Raw genomic sequence first — 26,778 nt, forward strand, 5'->3', positions numbered from 1 at the left:
AAATTGGAAAATTGAAAAGATTCCAACAGATGAGAATGTGATCCGGAAAATATTAGAATGTGCAGAAATGAACAGGCTAAAACTTACAATAAGGAAAAGGAACAAACTAAATATTATATAGTATGGGAATTGTTTTATCAATGGCTGGAGAATAAAAATGGAAATTAGAAAATTTAAGATCAGTGAAAAATAGTAAACGTGAATCAGAATTAAATATGCCAAGAATTGTTGTCATAATTAGATACATTATGTGTAATAGTATGAAGTAAGAATAGAATAATGATATACCGTGTTTCTCACAAAATAAGGCTGGGCCTTATTTATTTATTTTTTGAGCCCCGGAAAAATGGCTAGGATGTCTTTTCAGGGGTGAATTAATTTCTTCCCTCCTGCGCACCAACGTCGTCCCAAAACAACAGCATCTGAGTCACTCCTGCTTTTCCCCCATCCCCGTAACAACAGGAAAAAAAAGATTTTGAGGTACCTGGGAGCGCCGCGCACTGCGTTTTGGTTTAATCCCGAGCGGCTGGGTGGGCATGAGAAGTTCAGGTGGATACCAAGATTAAGCATGCTGAAAATTGTCGGCTTGCACCATGCCTTCTCAACTTGTTGATGATCCAAACTCCATCAAGGACTTGGAATACTCATCTCTAATGATCTAAGTGCTAAAGCACACTGTAACTACATAGCCAAAAAGGCATTAAGAATTGTTAACCTAATCCTATAAATAAATAGCTTTTTCTCCCGTAATATCACACTACTAATTAGGGCATACAAAACATTTGCTAGACCAATACTCGAATAGAACTCATCAGTCTGGAACCCACATCACGTATCTGATATTAACACAGTTAGAAAAGTCTAGAAATATTTCACAAGAAGAGTTCTCCACTCTTCTACTTGTTGCAGAATATCTTATGCCACCAGACTTGAAATTCTAGACCTAGAAAACCTTGAATTACGCCATCTTCAGTCCGATCTAAGTATAGTATATAAAATCATACATTGCAATGTCCTACCGGTCAATGAATACTTCAGTTTCAACCATAACAATACAAGAGCACACAATAGATACAAACTCAAGGTTAACTATACCAAACTTGATTGCAGAAAATACAACTTCAGCAAGAGAGTAGTCAATGTCTGGAATACTCTACCTGACTCTGTGGTTTCTTCCCCAAACCCCAAAAACTTTAACCTTAGACTGTCTACTGTTGACCTCATCCCTTTCCTAAGAGGTCTGTAGGGGGGATGCCTACCATCCCTATCCTATTGTTTCTTTTATTTTTCTTATAAGTATTCATTTCATGTATTCAGAACTATGTTTATCCTTATACTTATTATCTTGTAAGTGATTGACAAATCAAATAAGTAAGTAAGTAAGTAAGTAAGTAAGTAAGTAAGTAAGTAACTTACTTTAATACTGACAAGCATCTTTGATGCAGCTTCGGTTTTATGTCCAGCTCTGAAACCCAACTGAACACTGGTAACATATTTTATCCCAAAGAGCATTTGTAGAGGCTTCTTAACAAAGCTTTCATCAAATTGGGTGGGGTGGGGGGGGAATGTTGCCTTCCACTTGGATGTTGCTCACTCTTTCTTATTTGTTAAGGAAGGCAATGTGAAATAACTGATACAGATTAAAATAGTTGGATAGGACCTTGTAAGTCACCTAGTCGAATTCCCCTCTAAAGCAGACCCTATATCATTTTTGACAGATGATAGTCCAGTCCCTTCTTGAAAGCTTCCAGTGATGAAGCTCCTCCAACTTCTGAAGGCAAGCTATTCCTTTGGTTGATTGCTCTCACTATCAGGAAATTTCTCCTTATTTCTAGATCGAATCTTTCCTTGAATAGTTTACATCCATTATTCCTCATCTGGGCTTCAGGTGCCTTGGAAACTAGCTTTAGCCCTTCCTCTCTGTGGCAGCCCCTCAAATATTGGAAGACTGCTATCATGTCTCCCCTGGTCCTTCTCTTTACTAGGCTAGCCATGTCCAGTTCCTGCAACCATTCTTCATATTTTTTAGCATCCAGTCTCCTAATAATCCTGGTTGCTCTTCTCTACACTCTTTCTAGAGTCTCAACATCTTTTTTATAGTACAATCACAAAAACTGGATGCAGTATTCTAGGTGTGATCTTACTAAGGCTTTATAGAGTGGTATTAGTACCTCATTGGATTTTGATTGTATCCCTCTGTTAATGCAACTTAGGATTGCATTGGTTTTTTTGTCTGCTGCTGCATACTGTTGGCTCATATTTAATTGGTTGTCCACTAAGACTCCCAGATACCTCTCACAGTTACTGCTATTAAGCCTGGTTTTATCCAGTCTATGTGTGTATTTTTGGGTTTTCTTGCCTAAGTGTAAGACTCAACTCAAGTATAAGATCTAACTCAACAATCTTGGCACACCCCAACATAGAAGAATCATTCAAAAGACAGAGAAGTTTCACATTTCATATACAAGAAATCTATTACAAATGGAATCTCTCCCACTTCTTTTAAATGAGGGTTAGGGTTGGCAATAATTAGAGATTTCGGAGACCTGGAACCATTCTTTCTATGATTTTTGATGCAGAACCTTTCACCTCATTATTCCTAATGCTGTAGATGAAAGGATTGAGCACAGGGGTGATGAAAGTATACAGTATGGCAACAGACTTCATCATACTAAAGGAAGAATTTTTGACAGTCGGTCTTAAGTAGACAAAAAAGACTGACCCGTACAAAAGACTGACGACAACCAGATGTGAAGCACATGTCGAAAAGGCCCTCTGCTGTCTGGAGGTTGAAGGCATTCGAAGAATAGTATATAGGATGAAGAGGTAAGAAATGAGGGTGAAAATCAGAGAGGACAAAATGACAAGCACAGCTACAAGGAAGCCAAGGGCTTCAATGAGATGTGTATCTCCTCCTGCAATTTTCAGCACAGGTCCAACATCACAATAGAAATGATTGATAATGTTGGAAGTGCAGTAGGGTAGGTTTGCAATCATTGCTACCTGGCAAATTATGGATAAAAATCCTCCAAACCAGGCTGCTATTGACAGTTTAAGGCAGACCCTAGAGGTCATAATATTGGTATATCTCAAAGGATAGCAAATGGCTACATATCTATCCAAGGATATCAAAGTGATGATAAAAAATTCAGTGACTCCAAAAAAGAAGTAGAAGCACAATTGTATCACACAGCAATAAAAACAGATGGAATTATTAGCAGAGAGATAATTAACCAGCAGCTTGGGTATAAAGACTGTGGTATATCCAATGTCTTTTATAGAAAGGTTGGTAAGGAAGAAATACATGGGCTTCTGGAGATATCGGTCCATGATTACTATCAAAATGATGAGCCCATTGCCTATCAGACTCAGGATGTAGAGCAGAAAGATGCTGGCATACATTATACTTTCCAGTCCCCAAACACTTGGCAATCCAACAAGAATAAATTGAGTTGCTCTTGTGCAATTGGTCAAATTCATCTTCCCCTTTTATCACCAAAAGAGGAAATGTGGAATCTTCATTCAGTCAAGGTTTCTGAAGATCTTTTTCAGAAATACACTATTTCAAGAGAGAGAACACAAGACTTGATTTTAAAATCAAAATAACCAAGACTTAGCCAAACCTGTAAAATCCTCTTTCAGAAATTAGTATTATGAGTTCAACATGGAGAACATAACAGTTAATTTATATATCAAACAAAAACAAAGTTTGTGTGTAGCTATAGTAGCTGAAATTAAATACATATATTTGATTATCAGTTATGAAGACTAAAGGCCCATAACTGAAATCCCAAAACACACGAGGTCACAGCAAGAACAACAAAACACTATTTGAAATTAGTGTTGTGTGTGAAATTTGTCAGTTAGAAATTTATCTTTTGGAGAATCTTAAAAATAGAATGACATATTTTGTAGATATAACCTACAGTTGAAATATTTTGATGTAAATTAGGACTTGGGAATTCTGGATTGACAGTCTCCCAAATACCCATGCAGGAATCTTCTTTACATCGTTAATTATCTAAAGAAAAGAAGAGTAAAGTACTGAAAAACAAAACATGGGGTATGATAGAAATATAAAAGTAAATAAAGGGCTCTAAAAATATAATAGCCATGATGTTTCTCTCTGTGTGGAGGTAGATTTGAAAATATATGCTAGGAAATCATGGTTATTTTAGCAATGAAATTCTGTTCCATGTGCTCATTCTACTAAGTTTTACTGAGAGTATTTGCACCAAGACAAATTCCTTATGTGTCCAATCACACTTGGCCAATAAAGAATTCTATCTAGTCTATTCTGTAAAATAGATGGATCTAAAGAGCTATTCATCCTTACCTTGAGTTGTTCTTTCTTCTCTTTATCAAGTACCTTTACTACATCTCAGCATCCATTCCCAAAGACAATGTTTTGTAGAAACATAGAAAATGATTCATCATATCTTGAGGATAGGGAAAATGGACTTCATGAAAAATTAATTTCCTTAACATTTAAAGAATTTCCAGAAGATTGCATCATAGAAAGTTGATTTTCTTCTCTACAGAAGTCTCTAAGGATATTTGCCTTTAATTTCCCATGAGCATTCAAACACTGTAGCTAGAAAATACTTAAGGCTGATAACCTCTGGAGAAAATTTCAAGTGCATCCCAAATTAAGAGGTCCTCTGGAGGCAAACCAGCAAGTATAAACTATGCAACTTTTTTGTGGTTTGTCTAGTACCAATTCCTCTTCAATTGGAGAAATTGAAAATGTAAAACTTTTACTGATACAATGCTCCAGTTTCTACAGAAATTTGAGATAACATTTCAAGAGATACTTGTTTCTCAATTCCCAAATATATTCACAGTTCATGCCCAGAATATATTATTTGTAATCAGCACGACTCAGGCCTGCTTTTATTTGGACCAACTTTCAAATCTTATTCCCCCAAATAGAGTTTCCTATATATTATTAAGTCTTCAAAGACCCTTCAAGTCTCAATAAAAGGGAAGGAACCATTGGAAATGATGTCCAAGAATGGACATGTTCCCATGTTCCCTTCGTTCCCATTCAGTATTCCATTGGAATTCAAGGTGAGCATGAAGATATTCACCATAGTAACCTCCAGATCTGCAAATTTGAAATCTCTTCACTGGAGCAGTAACAAAGCATATTCCAGCCAGCAAAGTCAAGGTCATCTCCATGGGAACCCACAGTGAATTGCTTTGTTGGGGAATGTGACTGATGAAACAACTTGGGGGGAGGTAGAAGCGGGGTCAGAGCCAAAGCATGAATTAAGTGAGGTAAGAGTTGGTTCCATTTAGTCCATGCTAGCATGAAGCTCCTAATAAAGAATTTGATTTTTTTAAAGCTTGGCCTGCGGCTCATGATTTAATTATGGCATTGGTTGGAACCCTGACACCCAATATGTCAATGACATTGTTTTAATGTATAGAACTTTCAAGCATTACAATTCAAGGAAAAGATCTAGAAAACAAACTTTATTGGAAACATATTACAATATAAACTCAATTCATTGTGATAACCCTAATGATGCAATTGGTATGGAATCACCCACCCATACTGAATCTTATCCTTGATTATTCAGAGAAAGAGAAGAAAGAAATATGGTCTCCATCTTGTTTATTTACATTACTATTATTATTAGAGTATGGCATTATTAGGAGACTACAATGTTAATGCAGAGTAGTAGTTTGGCTGCCAATTTACTGGAGCTGTTGTGGTATTTGCTCACACACTTTCCAAGGTGTGCCACAGGAAGGTGAGCTTACATCTCACCAAAAAGAAAGAGTAGCAACTTTCCTTACTGCGTCACTGAAGGTTCTCTCTTTCCATCAGAGCTGCCTCACAAACAGGCATCATAAAGAAGGTTCAGAGCTGGCAGGAATCCGATTGCCTGAGTGAAGCAGTGGCTCATCTCCCCACCAAAATGATACCTATTTATCTATTCTCACAGAATAGGCTTTTGAACTGCTAGGTGACAGAAGCTGAGACAAATAACAAGAGCTCACCCCACCATGGAGTGCTAGGTCTCAAACAGCCAGAGCAGAAACCATATCCAGTGTTACTAAGCCACTGAACCACTTTACCCCTTTTACATACATAATGTTGTATCTTTCAAGCAATAGGTTTATAAAAGCATACCTATTCATTCTTCATTGTCCATATTAAAAGCAAGGCATTTTGAACAACTGTTTTATAAAAGTGTATATCTATTGTAAGATATAGATATCACTTTAAGCAACTCTGGCTTTCAGACAAAAAGGATTTCTTAATTGGGAAGGAAGAATCCTGCACTCACCCAAATCTAGTTTGTTTGGAAGACACCAGATTAGGAAGTAAATTGAAATATAGTGATGAGAAGAGGAACAAGCCACTATGACATCTGAATATTATGCATGTGTTTAGTATTTTACACCACATGCTTGCAGGAATCAGTGTTGGTCCTGTCCACTACAAGAAGCCATGGATGGAAACTAATCAAGGAGAGAAGCAATCTAGAACTAAAGAGAAATTTCCTGACAGTAAGAACAATTAATCAGTGAAACAACTTGCCTCCAGAAGTTGTAAATGCTCCAACATTGGAAGTTTTTAAAAAGAAGTTGGATAACCATTGGTCTGAAATTGTATAGGGTTTCCTGCTTGAGCAGGGGATTCAACTAGATGGCCTCCAATGTTCCTTCCAACTCTATTATTCTGTTATTCTTTCTTCCAGTTCAATTCTCACAAATTTCTGGATTCCATTTTCTGCATTCCAAATTTCTTCCAATTCAATGCCCACAAATTTCTGCATTCTTTATACCAATTGCTACATTTCAACTTCAAACAAGAATATTCCTTTTATACATACATTATACATACATTATTACACTATGGATGGTGCTACTAGAGTATTGAAGAATGATATTGAAGAATGGCTGACTTCTTTCTTGGGTTGATAGAATTTTATTTTGACTGTTCTTGAGGACATCAAGAGAATGTACCAGAACGTTGTGCTGAATCCACAGACTCTAATGCCTTCAGGCAGTCCTGGTGGAGGGCATAATTGATAGTACTAAAAGTTGCTAGGAGATGAAAGAGAGCCAGGATGCTTGTACCATGCCTTCCCAAGTGACATTGAAAAGCATAGTTGATACAATCTCAGTTTTATATCCCAATCTGAAATCCCACTTATCATGGCTTCTTAATTTCATTTTATATGTATGTTTTGAATAATATTTTCATCTGTGGTAAAATATTTTATTCTGCAAGTCCTTGTATAGCTTTGCATAGATCTAGGGACTAAAAAATGCCCCTGGTGGGGGGGCATTTCCGCCTGCTATGGGTGTTTTTGTCCTGTTAGGACCTGCGAAGCTTAGAGGACCAGATATGTCGGTGAAAGGTCATAGTATATAGCTGAGCCATTCCCATGGGAATAGCTGAGCCATTCCCATGGGAATTTCCGCAGATATATATTCTCATCCTGTTTGTTCTCATCCTATATATCCTGTGGAAATAACATCCTGTTGAGGTCACTTGTTTTCTGTATATGCATTTTGTTCTCAATAAAAGCTGGTACCTGGGTCTACTCAGGGCTGGCATTTGCTCAGACGTTTTCCCTGCGTCTCATTTTCAAATGTCAGACCACCACAAGTGGTGACCCCGACGTGATAGTTTGGAAGGCTATACGTTTCGACGTGATAGCTTTGGAAGGCTATACGTTTCCCGCATCCTATACTCATCGTCGCGGACGTCGACTGGGCCCTCATCTTCTTCGCTGGACGGAGACAGATTCTTTTCGTGAGTATGGGAGGAGATTTCTCGAAGGCTCAGACAGGGCACATTAGGGAAATGAGAGAAATCACTGGGAATAGGTTTAAGTTTGGAGTTCATAGTAGAGGACATGCAGTAGGAAAGAAAGAAATTGAGGACTTATTACAGTATGTTTGGAAACATATTCCGTGTTATCCAGAGGAGGTAGTATTAAAGTAGAGTGCTGGAGAAAGATAGGGAAATTTTTGCACGAGGAGCCTCGTGCCCTTCTTCAATTTTGTTAACCTGGAGGGTGGTTATGGATGCATTAGCTACTCATGAACAACCGCTCCTAGCACCCCCGAAGAAGGTTTGCCGCCTTACCATGCGGTACGTATATTGCCACCGACAGCACCTCCAGATAAATCCAGAGGACTGTCAGGCACTGAAAATACTTTGTCAGAAGAGAAGAGTTTGCCTTTAAGAGTTCAAGTAGATGCAGTTACTGCAGCTATTCAGGAAGCAACAAATAGAGGGGAATTATCAGGAGATGATTTGGTAGAATTTGGAGTGGAGATTCAACTTAATCCAGTAGAAATTGGTGTAGATGCTGCTTTAAATCAACAGAGAGATGGAATGCCTGAGGAGGGGTTCGTTCTTCTCCCAGTTAATTTCCAAGCCGTGGGGCTCTCCCTGACGGCGAAGGTGGTGAGAAGACCTTTACTAACATCAAACAAGGGAACAATGAACCCTATGAAAATTTCATTAGCAGATTGAAATTGGCTATTGAAAGGCAAATTGACAATCAATTTGCCCGGAATGAATTGCTTTTGAAGTTAGCGGTAGATCAGGCTAATGTAGATCGCAAAAAGATCCTTAATCCACTTATTGCGAGTGGAAAGCGAGAGATCACAGATTTGATAAACGCATGTAGGAAGGTGGGGAGTCAGACTTTTAACATGGAAACTTTAGCTCTGGCTCTCCAGGCAGGAAATGCTAAAAAAGAAACTTTTTTCAATTGTGGGAAGCCTGGACATTTTAAAGCACAATGTTGGGCTCCTGGAGGGGATCAAAGTCAGCAAAAAAAGAGATCAATGGGACAGAGTGTGACCTAAATCAGTATATCAGATGCTCCTAAAGTTTTTACTGATGGAGGAAAAAAATTTTTTTTGGTGCTTGTGTTTGGAAAGATAAATCTGGAATTTGGCATACAAAAGTGACATCAGAGCAGAAGTCTGCCCAGCAGGCAGAACTTGCTGCTGTGGTTTTGGCTTTTCAAAATTTTCAAAATCAGGATTTTAATCTAATAGTGGATTCTTTGTATGTATATAATTTGTTACCCTTTGTAGCAGGTTCTTATTTGTCTCCTGGAATATCACCTAATATTCTATGTTTGCTTTTGTTGTTGCAAGGATGTTTGGAGCAGCGTGTGAATGTGTGTTTTGTTGCCCATATCCGTAGTCATAGTAATTTACCTGGAATTTTATCACAAGGCAATGCCAAAGCTGACAGTGCTGTAACTTCAGTTCTCACTGTCCAGCCATGGGACAGCCATAGTTATTTTCATCAAAATGCTAAAGCGTTGGCACATCAATTTAAGCTTACTGCTGCAGAAGCTGCTGCCATAATTCAGCAATGTCCAACTTGTTCAAAACAGGGCACGGCTATTCCTATGGGAGTCAACCCCAGGGGGTTGAAACCTTCTATGATTTGGCAAATGGATGTTACTCAGTATCCATCATTTGCACCTTGGAAGTATATACATGTGACTGTGGATACTTATTCAGGATTTCTAATGGCTACTCCTCAAAGAGGTGAAGCAGTTAAACATGTCATCAATCATTGCATTAAGACATTTTCAGTTGCTGGTACGCCTCAAACTTTAAAAACAGACAATGGTGCAGCTTATCGGAGCACAGTCTTTGATCAGTTTTGCAAACAGTGGTCCGTGGAACATAAATTTGGAATTCCATACAATTCCACAGGACAGGCTATTGTAGAGCGTTATAATGGCACGCTCAAGAACATGTTAGCTAAATTAAATAAAAAAGGAGGGAAGCTCCTGGGGCTTCCGGCAATTCAAGATCAATTAAATCTAGCTTTGTATACTTTAAATTTTCTAAATTTGTCTGGTAACCCCCCTGCGAGCGCGGCCAGCAGGCATTTTTCTTCTCCTTCTACAGATGCAGTGAGGCCTCGAGTGTTGGTGCGATTCCTTCCGGATCCGGCATGGGTTCCCGCTGAACTGATTACGTGGGGACGTGGTTATGCAGCAGTAGAACATCTTGGTCAAATTCGTTGGGTTCCTGGTCGATGTATTCGACCTGATCATTCACAGGCGTCTTCGCAGGTGCCAGTGAGGGAGGTTCCTGATTCTCAGGATGGCGTTTCCATGGTTCCTGATTCTCTTGATGCCGGCAGTCCAGGCGCGGCGCTGTGAAGGCTGGGAAAAGATGACTGCTTATCTGAGGTTATCAACTTGTTTGCAGCAGGTTCCTCTGGGGAATCAGACTAAATTGATCTGCAAACAGCGGCATCCTTTGATTTTTCCAGCATATTGGTCCTGGCATAAGGGTCAAGACATTCTTTATTCGGGACCTGATAAGGATATTATATCTTCAGCCTGTGCTACAACTCTGATCCTGTTTAATGTTTCTGTTTCAGACTATGGACAATATAGATGTCAATTGGAGTTACCTAAGTTACCTTACACAGACTCTCTTTCCATTCGTCTTATGCCTCCACGGACTCTAATACGGAGGCGGAGAACTGCTATTATCTCAAAAACTAGAGACCTTGGTGATAATTTATGGAAAGAAAATTCCTACATCAAGGACATTCGGATGGCAGCTAAGGGTTTAAATGTAACTAATTGTTGGCTTTGTATGCATGTGCCTGGGTCTGGGAAAGGTGGAGTTTTGTTACATGGTGTTCCTTTGAATGAGCGAACCAGTGCTAATTTTGATTATAATGATTTTAAACATTGGCTTTACTGGGGTCCAGACCCCGAAAAGTGGAATCAAACATTGTTCACAACAAAGGTAACTTTCACTACCAAAGCATCGGTTTGTTATTACCGCCCCCCTGTAGGGACTCAATCTATTTTGCTGGGAAATACTACGCTCTGTAAGAAGGTGATTCCTTTGGAAGGAGGATGTATGAGATGTGTAAAAAGCATTACTGGTAAGAACAACTGCATAAATCGGATATCTTCTACATTATCCCGGACTTTGAAAGGTCCCTATGATTGTTGTATAAATCAAACAGTTACTAAGAGGCCTGATATTCAACATGGGGCATATGTTCTTTGTACTTGGATGTGGTTAATGTGGAGTTGGGAAAGTCAGGCCTCCAATAATATCTATCATAAGCATTTAAAATACTTTCCTCTTCCGGATGGGTTATGGTTGCTATGTGGGGATACTGCTTATCAACAATGGCCAAAGGATTGGTCTGGGGTGTGTACGATTGGGCATGTCATCCCAGTAATATATAAGTTAGACCAACTGCCCAAGGCCCGGATTCGTAACAGGAGGGAGGTGGATTCGGGTCTCACCACGGGAGGGTGGTGGTTAACTCAACTTTCCAGGGCGGCATTACCACCTTTGGGGTGGCTATGAATTATCGGGATCTGCATATTTTAAATAATTTCACTGTTGCTATGTTTAATAATACTGTTAAGAGCATTAAGATGTTAAATGAAGAAGTGTCTGAAATTCGCCAAATTACTTTACAAAATCGTTATGCTTTAGACATAATATTAGCTGCTAAAGGAGGAGTTTGTGCCTTAATTCATTCACATTGTTGTATTTTCATACATAATTATGAGCCTAACATTACAAAAACTGTTCATGATATGGAAGACCGCATAGCTGAACATGAAGCAGGAAAAGATGGCTTTGATAAGTCACCTTGGGCTTTGCTATGGGATTGGCTTCCTGACAGCTCATGGTTACGTTCATTGCTTCAATTAGTTGTGACAATTGTTATTATACTTATTATGTTATGTTGCTGTATTCAATGTATTCCTAATCTATTTCAAATATGTACCTCAGTTTTTCAGCGTACGAGACGAAGTTGTGAGGGAACTGTGTATTATGCCACTAAAACACCCCCTATCTTTGAATAAATAAAAAAGGAGGGAATGTGGTAAAATATTTTATTCTGCAAGTCCTTGTATAGCTTTGCATAGATCTAGGGACTAAAAAATGCCCCTGGTGGGGGCATTTCCGCCTGCTATGGGTGTTTTTGTCCTGTTAGGACCTGCGAAGCTTAGAGGACCAGATATGTCGGTGAAAGGTCATAGTATATAGCTGAGCCATTCCCATGGGAATAGCTGAGCCATTCCCATGGGAATTTCCGCAGATATATATTCTCATCCTGTTTGTTCTCATCCTATATATCCTGTGGAAATAACATCCTGTTGAGGTCACTTGTTTTCTGTATATGCATTTTGTTCTCAATAAAAGCTGGTACCTGGGTCTACTCAGGGCTGGCATTTGCTCAGACGTTTTCCCTGCGTCTCATTTTCAAATGTCAGACCACCACATCATCAAAGAGAAAAAAGTTGCCTGTCAACTCGTTAAGCATTCCTGGCCTGCTCTTGAGTTGCCATAGGCAGGAGCAGGGAGAACTAATGGAGCAGTTTGGTTGCTATGACCAGAAGTACATTTCATGCATACCTTTCTCCAGATTGTATCCCATGTCACTAGAGCTAGCTGGAGAGGCATATTTCTACTGCCTGCAAAAGTGCCTCATTGGAGAATATGATTTATGACACATCCTGGGAGGAGGGGGGAAACAGGATCGTAGGTGGGCAGTAAATTACGTGGGGCAGAGCTGACTGCACTTAGGAAAGTGCCGACGTGTTGTTCCTAATAAACAATTGGATTTCTTTTGAAACCTGGCTCATGAATTAATTAGGGCATCCATCAGAACCCTGACATTGCCTTCAATTTGAATGTTGCTCACTCTTCCCTCTGTGTTTCGATAGGCAATGTGAAATATCTCAAGAGTCTTCCATAATATATTTGCACTACCCGCTTGAAAGAATATAAGCATAGAGGCCTCCTTCAAAAGACAGATTAAGTTTATGTTTGATGTATAATAAATTCGCTTGGACAAATGTTCTTGTTGCATTATCCTAACATGTGGACATGAGGAAGCAATATATGGAGTGAGCTTTAGAGCTATACAATTTTGGATTTTTGAACCAGCATTACCTCTTCCATTGGGCAACTACAAAAGGAAGGACACTCAGGAAACAGCTTTCAATTAGAATAGAGCTGGAAAGGACCTTGGAGGTCTTCTAGTCCAACTCTCACTCAAGCAGGAGACCCTGTACCATTTCAGAAAAATGATTATCCAGTCTCTTCTTAAAAACTTAAAAAGTGATGAAGCACCCACAACTTCTGACAGCAAGCAAGGTTGCTTTTCTCCTTGATTAGTTTTCAGCCATTGTTTTTTGTCCTGCCCTTTGGTGCTTTGGAAAATAAGTTGATTCCCTCCTCTTTGTGGCAATCTTTCAAATACTGGACTACTGCTATAATCCTGCAACCGTTCTACATATGTTTTAGTCTCCAGGCCTTTAATTCTCTTAGTTACTCTTCTTTACATTCCCCCCTCCTTTTCCCTATTTATCTGTTCTTCTAGTTCTGGGGAAATATATATTTCTCAAAACTACTGTTTAACTATACAGAAGTTTGGGGAAATTATTTAGAAAATGAGTAAAATTGTGCACTGAGTAAAATTGAGTCTATTTATTTATTTATTTGGTTTCTAAAGTTGCCTAATCCAGTAATAACTCTAGGTGGTATATAACATTGAAAACTTTTTAAACAAAATAGTTTAATTGTTCACCAGGCCCAAACGTAGAAATACAACTCCATTTGTGACTAACACAATATATGGCCAAATATCTCAGGCAATGGGTTTAATGGGTTAATGCAAGCAAGTTTGACATATCACGACAATCTTGATTGATATTTTTAGCACACCCCAACCAGGAGAAACACAGATGTAGAGGAGTCCTTCCAAAGACAAGTTAACCTCATGTTTTAATTTCAAGAAACCTGCTTAAAAATGGAATCACTTCACATAAGATTAGGTTGGAGATACTTCTTCAGGGATCTGGAATTTTCCTTCCTAGCATTTTGCGTACAGAATCCTTCACTTCATTGTTCCTGATAGTGTAGATGAAAGGATTGAGCACAGGGGTGATAATCGTGTATAATATGGATACAGACTTCATCGTATTGAAGGAAGAGTTTTTGACAGTAGGTCTTAAGTAGACAAAAAAGACCGATCCATACAGAATACAGACCACAACCAGATGGGAAGCACATGTGGAAAAGGCCTTCCGCTGTCTGGAGGTTGAAGGTATTTGAAGAATAGTGTGTAGGATGAAGAGGTAAGAAATGAGGGTGAAAAGCAGGGAGGACATAATCAAGACCACAACAAGGAGAAAGCCAAGGTCTTCAATAAGATGTGTATCTCCTCCTGCAATTTTCAGCACAGGTCCAACATCACAATAGAAATGATTGATAATGTTGGATATGCAATAGGGCAACTTTGCAATCATTACTACCTGGCAAATAATGGACAAAAATCCTCCAAACCAGGTGGATATTGACAGTTTAAGGCAGATCCTTGAAGTCATGATAGTGGAATATCTCAAAGGATGGCAAATGGCTAAATATCTATCCAACGATATAAAAGTGATAATGAAAAATTCAGTGACTCCAAAAAGGAAATAGAAGAATAATTGTATTAAACAGCAATAAAAACAGATTGAATTGTTAGAAGAGACATAATTGAACAACAGCTTGGGCATAAAAGTTGTAGTGTGTCCAATATCCTTCAAAGAAAGGTTACTAAGGAAGAAATACATGGGTTTCTGGAGATGACGATCCCTTATTACCATCATAATGATGAGGCCATTGCCCATCAGACAAAAGAGATAGAGCAGAAAGACGCTGGTATACATCACCCGTTCCATTCCTACAACACGTGGCAATCCAACAAGAATAAATTCAGTTGTTCTTCTACAATTGGTCAAATTCATGTTCTTCTGTTACAAAAAAAGAAAATATGAAATCTTCTTTGATTCAAGATTTAGCCAAAATTGTAAAATCCTCTTTTGAAAACTAGCATTATGAGTTCAACATGGAGAAGACAACAGTGAATTTACACATCAAGGAAACAAAGATTATGTGTAGTTATAATAGCTGAAATTAAATACACATATTTCATTATAAGATATAACCACTAAAGGCCCATAACTGAAATCCCAAAACATATGAGGCCAGAATCAAAGAAACACTATGTGAAATTAGTGTCATATGTGAAATTCGTCACTGTTGGAAATTTGCTGTTTGGGGAATCTTAAAACTATAATGACATCTTTGGTGGATATAGCCCACAGTTGAAATATTTTGATACATATTAGAACTTGGAAATTAACAGAGTTACATACACGCTGCAAGAATTTTGTTGACACTGTTAATTATCTAAAGAAGAGAGGGATACAAACCATGGGTTGTGATAGAAATATGAAAAAAGATAAATGACATTAGAAATGTAAAGCCAATAAAGAAATAAAAAAATTATAAAAGCTTTGGGTGGGTGTGGGTGGGTGGGTTGTATATGCTAGGAAGTCATAGTTATTTTTACAGTGACGTTCTGTTTCATGGCCTGTTTCTATTCTCTAGAATACAATACAATAGGATAGGATAGGATAGGATAGGATAGGATAGGATAGGATAGGATAGGATAGGATAGGATAGGATAGGATAGGATAGGACAGGACAGGACAGGACAGGACAGGATAACAGAATTGGAAGGGACCTTGGAGGTCTTCTAGTCCAACCTCTGCTTAGGCAGGAAACTCTACACCACTTCAGACAAATGGTTATCTAATCTCTTCTTTAAAAGTTCCAGTGTTGGAGCATTTACAACTTCTGGAGGCAAGTTGTTCCACTGATTAATTGTTCTAACTGTCAGGAAATTTCTCCCTAGTTTGCTTCTAGTTTCTACCCATTGCATCTTATCCTGCCTTCAGGTACTTTGGAGAATAGCTTGACTCTCTCTTCTTTGTGATAGGCCCTGAGATATTGGAAAACTCCTATTATGCAATGCCTAGTCCTTCTTTTCATCAGACTAGCATACCCAGTTCCAGCAACCATTCTTTATATGTTTAGTCTCCAGTCCCCTAATCATCTTTGTTCCTTACCTTGATTTGTTCTTACTTCATTACCTGCCTTGTCTTCTCCAAGTACAGAACCTACCATACCATCTTTTCATCCATTTATGAAGACAATGTTTTCAAGAACCATAAAAAATTATGCATCAGGTGTTCATGGGAAAATAATAGACTTCTTCAGAAATATATTCGTTAACATTTAAAGAGCATCTAGCAGATTGCATCATAGAAGGTTTATTTACTTCTCTACAGAACTATGGAAAACAGTCTCTATGGATGTTTGCCTTTAATTTCCCATGAGTGTTCATGTATTACACCTAGAATATGCTCAAAATTGATATGCTTTGGATCTGAGTCAAGTGCCAATGCAAATTTGGAGGTCCTCTGAAGAAGCATATTTGGGACAACCATGACCTGAGACTGAGAATCTCCATAGACATTTTGCATTGGGAAGTTATCATCCAATGAAGTGTAGTAGATGATTTTGTCATGTAACACATGCAATCAAGAAGCTTGTTGTGTCCCAGTCCCATTTTGCCTTAATTCATGTGCACTGAAGATTTAGGGCTTTCCCTGAGTGGTTATATTTAAGTAGAGGTGACTTTCTTTCAATATTTGTTTAAGATACTTAATTTTTTATTCTCAAATCAAAATCAGGGTAGGAGATAGATTACAATGACCCAAGAGTCCCCTTTCAACTCTGGTATATTATGATATTCTGTGTGGCAGTCAAATATTGTTCAAGAATGGAGTGGTCATAAAATGTCAGATGTAGAATGGATGGAGTAAGTCAGTTCAGATGGTCACTAAGATGTTAGCATACATAGACTTGAAAATATTACACCATATAAGGTTCATTCACTAACTGTGTTCCAGGACACCTTTTTAGCTTCTCCACTTCTATTATTTTCCAGGGTCTATGTGTTCTCTACAATAGATAAAAAGTTCATGCATCTGTAACATTTGGAAAGCTCTGGAGATAAGGTCTCTTATGTGTAAATGATACTATTTAGAAAATAGGACAAGAATGTGAAGAATTATTTTCTTTCAGGTATACCACAAATATTTCTGTTCAAGAACCATTCATGGTATGGGATGTGATTGACTCAAAGTCATTCATGAGCTCTCAGGACAAAAATGATTAAAAGAGTCTCCATTCCCCAGCCCAACTCTTTAACCATAATAATACACTCTTTTAGTGTACAGCAACCCAAGAAAAGGGATTAAGATTGATTTTATTTTAACACATCTTGATGCAAAGTAAATTCATTATGATAATCCAGTGTGCTTGGAATCATCCACAACCAATCTTGATCAGTGATGCCCTAGAGCAGGGGTGTCAAACTCAAGGCCCGTGGGCTGGATCCAGTCAATGATGTGGTTGGATCTGACCTGGGGGACCAACCCAGTCTAACCCACATTGCTTCGGCCCAGTCTACTCGTGTTGCTTCAGCCTGGTCTTCTCGTGTTGCTTCGGCCTGTTCTACCAAATATAGAGAAGAAAGATCAGGCCAGCAAAACTTTGGCCCAGTATACCTGGTGTGAAGAGGAAAACCAATGAAGCTTTGGTTCAGTCTACCCGATGCAGAGAAGAAAGATCACCCAGCGAAGCTTCAGCCTGGTTTACTCAATGCAGAGAGGAACATGCCAGCAGTTTGGGGAGTGGCATCAAGCTGGCCATGCCCACCTAGTTAGCCATCCAGCCAGCCATGCCCTTTGGCCCCCTGAGGTCAATCACAGCCCTAATGCAGCCCTCAGTGATATTGAGTTTGACACCCCTGCCCTAGAGAAGAAACATATGTAATCTCTATCTGAGTTTCTACTTACATGATGTTCTATCTTTGGACCAAAACATCAAACAAAATTTACCTATTCATCCTTCATTGGTCATCTTAATAGCAAAATAATGTATATTTTTGTTTATTATGTTCATGTAATAGATATGAGGAAGAAGACATGACTGATTGAATATCATCATATTTTATATGAATATAATATACATAAGTGTATGTCCTTTTAAAGAGCTTTTTTTAAGCAATAATAATATGTTAGTAAATAGACCACAGGCTCCATTCTGGGAAAGCTTTAATTGATTATTTGAAAAACAGGATCTCAAATATATATAAGGAGGAAATAAGAGGAACCAAGCCAGGAAAAAATTCTTTGTCACTATAACCAGGTTTGGTTTCAGCCAAGAAGGGTTTGTTCATTTGGAAGGAAGAAATTGGAATGCCTGAATATACTTTATATGGAGGACACCAGATTGGGGAAGTTAATGGAAATATAGTGATGAGAAGAAGAGCAAGGCACCAACAGATCTGAGTATTATGCATGTGCTTAGCATTATGAACTTTGAGATTGCAACAATGATGTATAAAGTTTCCTTTTATGTTTTTAAATTTTGAAAATCAAATAAAGTATTTAATAAAAAAAGAAATTGAAAGAATCAATGTTGAGCCTCTGTTTCCTCAACTCCAAATCTCATCGATTTCTGGTTTCCTTTTGCTCCAGTGGTGGGATTCAAACAAATTTACTACCAGTTCTATGGGCTTGGTTTGGTGAGCATGGCATGGCTTGGTGGACGTGGCAGGGGAAGGAGACTGCAAAATCCACCTTCCCTCCCCACTCCTGGGGGAAAGATACTGAAAAATCCCATTCCCTCCCCACCTCACTAACCTGCTTTCCAGCTCCATTCTCCTGTGCAGGGCAACAAAAGAAGATCCAGCCAATTAGCTGGGACTCAGGAGGCAGAGAATGGATGGGGGCGGGGCCAGTCAGAGTCTGTAGACATGGCTTGGTGGGCATGGCAGGGGAAGGATACTGTAAAATCCCCATTCCCACCCCACCCCACTAACCTGCTTTGCAGCTCTGTTGTCCTGTGCAGGGCAACCAAAGAAGACCCAGCCAATCAGCTGGGACTCAGGAGGCAGAGAATAGATGGGGGCAGTGGCAGTCAGAGGTGGTATTTGCCGGTTCTCAGAACTATTCAAAATGTCCGCTACCAGTTCTCCAGAACTGGTCAAAACCTGCTGAATACTATCTCTGATTTGCTCCCCTCATAAAAGTCACATAGCAATTGCTGCATTTCTCAAATTAAACAGAGGGTATTCATTTTTTTAGACATCTTATATACATTGTACACTGTAGGTAGTGGTACTAGACTATGAAGAATGATAGAAAAGAATGAGCGATATCTTTCTTTCTTTGCTCGATTTCTACACTGAATTTTTTCCAAGACCACAAGAGAATGTATCAGGAATTTGGTCTTCCCCTTTTCCCCCACAATAACACTGAGTGAAGGAGGTTGGAAGGAGAAGGATGAATCTTGGGGAGCACCCATCAATAAGTATTGGTCAGAATCTGGGATCCCATTTCTAGTTCAACACATGAATCACTATTCTGAAAACTCCCCTTTGATCTCTTAATTCAGGATAGAGTCAGGACAACTGGATGGAGCTGAGTGCCAGCTGCCCTTCTAGATGTCACATGAAGTTCACAGTAGATATTTTTTTCTTTGTGCCCTAGGAAAGAAATATATGCAGCTGCCTAAGATTGAACTCTCAACCTTCAAATTGGAGGTGAGCATCTTCACCACTAGGACATGAATCACTATACTATACTGTTTTAACATGTTAATATTATGACTGTTTATGATTGTTCATTTCCTAGAGTAACTGGTTTCAGGTGGAAGACTAAAGAAATTGAATAAATAAGTATATAACATCAAAAAATTAGAAGCAATTTAAACAATTATTGAAAGGTTAGAGTCTTTCATCACGTTCCAAGCACATTATGTCACATTTTATATAAAATCACCCAAGAGTTCAACTTACTTTGCCTTGACAAAAATATTCATTTTTTCTATTGCAACACTTACAAATAGGAAGAATTCTCAAATTGACTGGAGAGTGACACAGATACAATTTGGACTTTTGAACCAGCATGTTAAAATCTTGGCATTTCATCTTCTATTGGTCCACAGTAAAAGTAAAAAACTATGAGTCCAGACTTGAAGATCACTGACAGATATGAATTGGTTTGAAACCCAACTGATTGAAGGTACCTAATTTTATCTTCTATAGTGTTTATGGATGCTTCTGAACAAAGATTCCATCAAGCAGAAAAAAATCTTGCTTTCCACCTGGATGTTATTCATCACTTCCTTTATTATGTAGACATGTTGAAATATTTCAGCAATATGGATTCATATTTCTGATATTTCCTCCAACTGAAAGCAATGTCTAAAATAGAGTCCTGCAAAAGAGACATAAGGTTAGAACTTAGAGTTTAGACTTTAGATTTTGTTTCATCTTTGGAAAATCTCCTTGAAGTTAGAATCAATTCCCATCCCTTCTAAAACAGAGGAGAGCTGGAATCTTTCTTCCTATCATTTTCTTCTTCAGCCTCTTTCACTTCATTGTTCCTAATGGTGTAGATGAAAGGATTGAGCACTGGGGTGATCATAGTATACATAATGGAGACAACCTTCATTACCCTAAAGGAGGAGTTTTTGACTGTTGGTCTTAGGTAGACAAAAAAGACAGAGCCATACAAAATGAAAACTTCAATCAAATGTGAATCACAGGTAGAAAAAGCTCTCTGCTTTCTGGAGGTTGTAGGCATTTGAAGAATGGTGAAGATGATGAAGAGATAAGAAATGAGGGTGAAAGGCAAGGAGGACATTATCGCCAACACAGAAACTAGGAAACCAAGGATTTCAATACGGGTATCTCCTCTGGAATTTTCAGCACTGGTCCAACATCACAAAATAAATTATAGATAACATTGGAGACACAGTAGGGTAGGTTTGCAATCATCACTACTTGACAAATTATGGAGATAAAACTGCCAAACCAGGCTCCTATTGCCAGTTTGAGGCAGACCTCCGAAGTCATGATAGTGGCATATCTGAAAGGATGGCAAATGGCTACATATCTGTCCAAGAATATCAAATTTATGATGAAAAATTCAGTGACCCCAAAAAGAAAATAGAAGCACAACTGAATTACACAGCAATAAAAACAGATGGAATTACTAGCAGAGAGATAATTGAACAATAGCCTGGGTATGAAGGATGTGGTATGTCCAATGTCTATAAAAGAAAGGTTGCTAAGGAAGAAATACATGGGTTTCTTGAGATGGCAATCCATAATTACCATAATTACCATCATAATGATGAGTCCGTTTCCCATCAGAGTCAAGAGATAGAGGAGAAAAACACTGGTGTACATCATGCTTTCCATTCTCCCAAATGTTGACAATCCAACCAGGAGGAATATGCAGGTCTTGTACAGTTGGTCAAATCCATGCTTTCTTTTAGCTACCAAAAGAATCCAAATTTGAATTGGGTCAAACTTTTGCTACACTTCTTCCCATTATTTCTTATGGTACTAGCTTTCATAGAACACATATATGTAATTTATGTGTGCTATGAAAGCTAGTATCATAAGAAATAACCTGAATTCTCTAACCAGAATTACTAACAATTTCTTAAATTCTTGCCAATCAAGATGAAATATATGAGATATGAGATCTTACCACAAAGAGGAAAGGTCAACTTATTTTTCTAAAACACCAGAGGGCAAAAAAAAAAAACAATGGATGGAAACTAATCAAGGAGAGAATCAGAATCAGTATAGAGCTGTAAAGGGACCTTGAAGGTCTTCTAGTCCAGCCCCCTGCTCAAGCAGGATATCCTATACCACTTCAGACAAGTGACTGTCCAGTCTTTTCTTAAAAACCTCCAGTGATGAGGCACCCACAACATCTGAAGGCACTGGTTAATTGTAACCTGGAATTAATGAGAAAATTCTCAACAGTGAAGACAATTAACCAGTGGAACAGCTTGCCTTTGGAAGTTGTGGGTACTTCATCACTGGAGATTTTTTAAAGAAGGGACTGGAAAGTCCCTTGTCTGAAATTGTCTAAGGTCTCCTGCTTAACCTGGGGGTTGGACTAGAAGACCTCCAAGATCCCTTCCAGCACTATGGAGATTGGGATTGGTTGGGATCACAGAAGATTTTGAAACCAAGATTATGAATTTTAAAGGTCCATCCATGGGCTCCCAAAAATATGGGATCAAAAAATTTAGCAACCAGTTCTCTTCCCGGTTGCTGGGTGGGTGTGGGCATGGTGGGCATGGCCTAGTCAGCCACCTGCACCACAGGGGTGTGTGTGCTTTTGCCCTCCCTGAGCCTCTGCACGGGCCCTGCATTTACCTCTCATCCAAAATGGGCTGCATGGAGACTCCTGAGAGGAGAGGGGAGGGGAGGGGTGGGCAGGACCAGCCAGTGGTGGGATTTTCTGGCCATAAAATTAGCTACCAAACTGGCCATAAAATTAGCTACCAGTTCATCTGCACTGGTGCGAATTAGTAGCAGTCCACCCCTGGAGACAATATAAACACAATTTGTGGTGGAAAATGAGGAAAAACATCTGTACCTAAGTCTATATTTTGACAAGGGATACAGAAGTCTGGGTGGTCTTTGGCACTCTGTGAACCTGATTGTATTCTTGCAAACTTTTCATTATCAGACATCTTCAACAAAGCAGTCAAACTCAGAAAACACCAAGGACCACACAGCTCAACTCTGAAATTATCTTTTATTAGTACATAGGAATTGGGTTGAGAGAAAATAAAACAGAATAAAGCATGTAAATAAAGCATGTATGTGTCTATATTAACAATTATATAAGTATAATTACAAATTATCTCTATGATTACAAAAAAATACCCTTACTTTTTTCTATTAGACTTTGTCTAATCATTGAAACCACAAATCATAAGTGCTATCTTTGTTTCATGCAAATGTCTATAAGGTGTTTCCTTTTAGCTATAATCATGGGGTTGTTTGTTTGTTTGTTTGTTTTTGCTAATCAAAGATGTGAACTTACCTAGTAATAATTCTAAACTCAGGGGAATTCTAAATCCAGGGGAATCCTGTTTCTTGTGTACTTTTTCTATCAGAATTACAGAGTTGGAAGGGACCTTGGAGGACTTCTAGTCCAACCCCCTGCTCAAGCAGGAGACTCTATACTATTTGAGACAAATGGCTGTCCAGTCTCTTCTTAAAAGCCCCCAGTAATGGAGCACCCACAACTTCTGTAGGCAAGCTGTTCCACTGATTAACTGTTAAGAGATGTCTCCTTACTTCCACGTTGTATCTCTTCTTGATAGCTTTGCATTTATTTCTTCTTGTCCTGCCTTCAGGTGCTTTGGAAAATAGGTTGACCCCCTCTTCTTTGTGACAACTTTTCAAATATTGTAACATTGCTATCATATCATCACAGTCCTTCTTTTCCCTAGACTAGTCATACCCAAGCATAAAGCTCTCTTTGATGTGTCTTCAGTTTTTCATCAATTGTTCCTTACCCTTTCATCTTTTCCTCATGGATTCTTCTGCTCTGTCTCAATATCAGTGCAGTCACTGGTGTGCCCATGGACAGCAACACAATCTGCCTTTATGAAAATCCCATTTACTTCTTTAAAATATTGTCCTTAACATTTAAAGCAGTTCTGAAAGATTGCATCATAGAAAAGCTGATCGTTTCCTGTAGTAATTTGAGACATAACCTCTGAGGGCATGTCTTTCTAATTTCCCATGAGTATCTAGCCTTTGTGCCTAAAAGTTATGATTTGAATAGAATAACTCAACTGTACTTATATGGGTCAACTATTCACCTCCATTCCAAATTATGGATCCTTCTGTTATTCATCATACAAATATTTTTTGTGGGAATGGATTCATTAGAGATAGTATTTTATCATTTTCTTAGGATTTCCAGCTGAAGTGATGTGGAACCGCCCCTTATGCTTTACAATGTGGGTCCAGCCATATTGTAGGCCACATCCAGACTGTGTGCCTTGTGTTTGACACCACTGCTAGAGAGAGTCAGAGAGATATCCAGGGGTGGGAATCTACCGGTTCTGTCTGGGTCTGTACAACTGATAACTCTGAAGAGTAGCAGACACAGGACTGGTTCTGTATCTGCTGCTGTTTTGGCCCACCCGCCTGCCCGGGCTCTTACCTGACCTTTATTTCTTGCTTTTTCAACCTCAGTTGCTTTGCACAGCACAGCTGCAGTTGAAAAAGCAGGGGAAAAAGTGCTTTTTCAAATGCTGCGCACCTGCGCGCAGTGCTGCTCAGCTGTCCAGGTAGCAAGCTGATGACATTTCACACACATGCAAAATGTAAATCACTGAACTGGTAGTTACACCAGTCAGATCCCACTCCCGGAAATATCCTTAGAAAACTGCAGAAACAACTAGAAAAACAATAGCAAACTTTAAGTCTTACACAAAACTGGCAAGGATTTTGTATTGGTGCCCAGTAGTCACTCTCATGAGAAGCAAAACACCATGGCTCATGATGTCATCAGAGAAATGCTGCAGCTGGCACAACTGTGTGCTACATCTGATGAGGTCAGAATGCAGTTATGATCCCTTGCTGATGCTTTCTGTTCCGGACTAGCAGGCTCGTAGCCTGCAAATCTGATTGGCCCGCTGAAAGCCGATCATGATTGGTCGCCATAGACTGATGCGATTGGTCAGTAAACGGGCTGCTGCGATTGGCCCTGCCAAGAGCGGCAAACTCAAATCGCCTTCATTGGCTGCCTAGCCGCAGCCAGCCCTATAAAAGGGGCTGCTGTGGCTGGGTTTAGTTGCTCAGATCTGAAGTCACAAATAAAGAGCTGTTGTTACTGTCTGAGTCTTGCCTCCGTTCTTGAACCATCCTCCCAGATATAACACTGGCGACGAGGATGGGATGCGGAGGCAACAGAAGCTATTAAATTGAGCTAGCTGAAGGAGCACGTGGCTGACAGAGCGCAACGACAGCGACATGGCCAGCAGCGCTATACCACCCGCACCATTCAATCCAGCTAGCGAAGACTGGGACTCATACATGGACAGATTTCAAATGTTCCTGGAGTCCAACAACCTCAAAGATGCCACGCCCAGCAAGAAACGAGCCATTTTTCTAACCCATTGTGGACCAGCCATTTTTAAGATGGCTAAAGCCTTAGCCAAGCCAGCTGAAGTTAAGACTATGGATTGGGACACCCTTGCTCCCATCCTGCGCAATCATTACGCCCCAGCCGTGCCAACTCTCATTCACAGGCATGAGTTCTATCAGACGGACCAACGTGAAGGTGAGAGTGTTGGGGATTTTGTGGCAGACCTGAGGAACCTGGATGGTTTGTGTGGTTTTGCCAACCTCGAGGAAGCCATGAGAGATCGCATCGTCCTTGGCCTCAGAGACCCAACCATTCAGAGCAAGATCATGGCCAAGGGAGACATCGCCCTTGCCGAAGCCACTCGTAAATTGGCAGCACAAATGCATCGAACCAGCGGGACCAACCGCCAACCCACCAATGATGCTGGGAAACCTTCAGACAAGTACACATCAACCACCCATCACGAAGACGTCGAGTCATCCTCAGACAGCGAGGAAGAAGAAGTCCACAGGCTCTGGTCAGAACGTGAGCAACGGGACCAGCGGGGTCGCAAAGCCAACTACCAATGTGCCGGATGTGGGGGAAACCATCCCCAATCCGAATGCAGATTCTTAGATGCCATATGCCGTTTTTGCGAGAAACGGGGACACATCACGAAGGTATGCAGAAACAAGAAAAATTCCAGCCCCAGACGGAGAGGGAGCAGCCCAAAGAGAAATGATGGCAACACCACCATGCAGAGGGACCGCCCTAGCAACCAGTGGAACTGGTACAGCAGACCCCAAAGGTTTAACGACGCCCCCAGACGAGAGGAGGCTCATCAAACCATCATCATCGGCCACGCTTCATCACTTGATGCTAAAAAGATCTGAGTAGAGTTCACGCTTGAAAACAAACCGTGCAACATGGAAGTCGACTCTGGGTCATCACTATCCATGGTATCCTGGAGAACACTCAAGCAGCTAGTCCCCAACATCCGACGCCAAGACCTCAGTAGTCAGAGAATCATACTAAAAGACTACCAAGGCAACCGGATTCCAGTTGCAGGTACCCGCCATGTGCAGGTCTCGTTCAAGGGACATAAGGCAATTCTACCACTCACTGTCGTAGACCGAGATCGGCCAAGTCTATTGGGTCTTCAGTGGTTCGCACCACTAGGAATCGGAGTGGCTGGCATCCATCACACTGAAGACAATGACTGGGAGGCGGCTCTCGTCCACGATTTCCGAGAAGTGTTCAACAAAAGCCTAGGCAATTCTAAACTCAGGGGAATTCTAAATCCAGGGGAATCCTGTTTCTTGTGTACTTTTTCTATCAGAATTACAGAGTTGGAAGGGACCTTGGAGGACTTCTAGTCCAACCCCCTGCTCAAGCAGGAGACTCTATACTATTTGAGACAAATGGCTGTCCAGTCTCTTCTTAAAAGCCCCCAGTAATGGAGCACCCACAACTTCTGTAGGCAAGCTGTTCCACTGATTAACTGTTAAGAGATGTCTCCTTACTTCCACGTTGTATCTCTTCTTGATAGCTTTGCATTTATTTCTTCTTGTCCTGCCTTCAGGTGCTTTGGAAAATAGGTTGACCCCCTCTTCTTTGTGACAACTTTTCAAATATTGTAACATTGCTATCATATCATCACAGTCCTTCTTTTCCCTAGACTAGTCATACCCAAGCATAAACCTCTCTTTGATGTGTCTTCAGTTTTTCATCAATTGTTCCTTACCCTTTCATCTTTTCCTCATGGATTCTTCTGCTCATATCAGTGCAGTCACTGGTGTGCCCATGGACAGCAACACAATCTGCCTTTATGAAAATCCCATTTACTTCTTTAAAATATTGTCCTTAACATTTAAAGCAGTTCTGAAAGATTGCATCATAGAAAAGCTGATGGTTT

General features: G+C 39.7%; 2 protein-coding genes and 1 pseudogene across 2 annotated transcripts; all 3 read right to left on the bottom strand.

Annotated features, from left to right (window-relative positions):
* Window positions 1–2,529: 2,529 nt before the first annotated feature.
* Window positions 2,530–3,480, bottom strand: LOC113449855 (olfactory receptor 6X1-like). The gene has a single exon (XM_026720994.1). The coding sequence runs from the start codon at window positions 3,478–3,480 to the stop codon at window positions 2,530–2,532; it is 951 nt and encodes a 316-aa protein (XP_026576779.1).
* Window positions 3,481–13,850: 10,370 nt separating this feature from the next.
* Window positions 13,851–14,792, bottom strand: LOC113449854 (olfactory receptor 6X1-like). The gene has a single exon (XM_026720993.1). It carries the CDS (start codon window positions 14,790–14,792, stop codon window positions 13,851–13,853), a length of 942 nt encoding a protein of 313 aa, XP_026576778.1.
* Window positions 14,793–20,282: 5,490 nt separating this feature from the next.
* On the bottom strand, window positions 20,283–21,237 carry LOC113449853 (olfactory receptor 6X1-like; annotated as a pseudogene).
* Window positions 21,238–26,778: the final 5,541 nt, after the last annotated feature.

The sequence above is a fragment of the Pseudonaja textilis genome, chromosome Z (assembly GCF_049901715.1).
Source record: "Pseudonaja textilis isolate UNSWEBS1 chromosome Z, rPseTex1.2, whole genome shotgun sequence".
NCBI classification, from domain to species: Eukaryota; Metazoa; Chordata; class Lepidosauria; order Squamata; family Elapidae; genus Pseudonaja; species Pseudonaja textilis.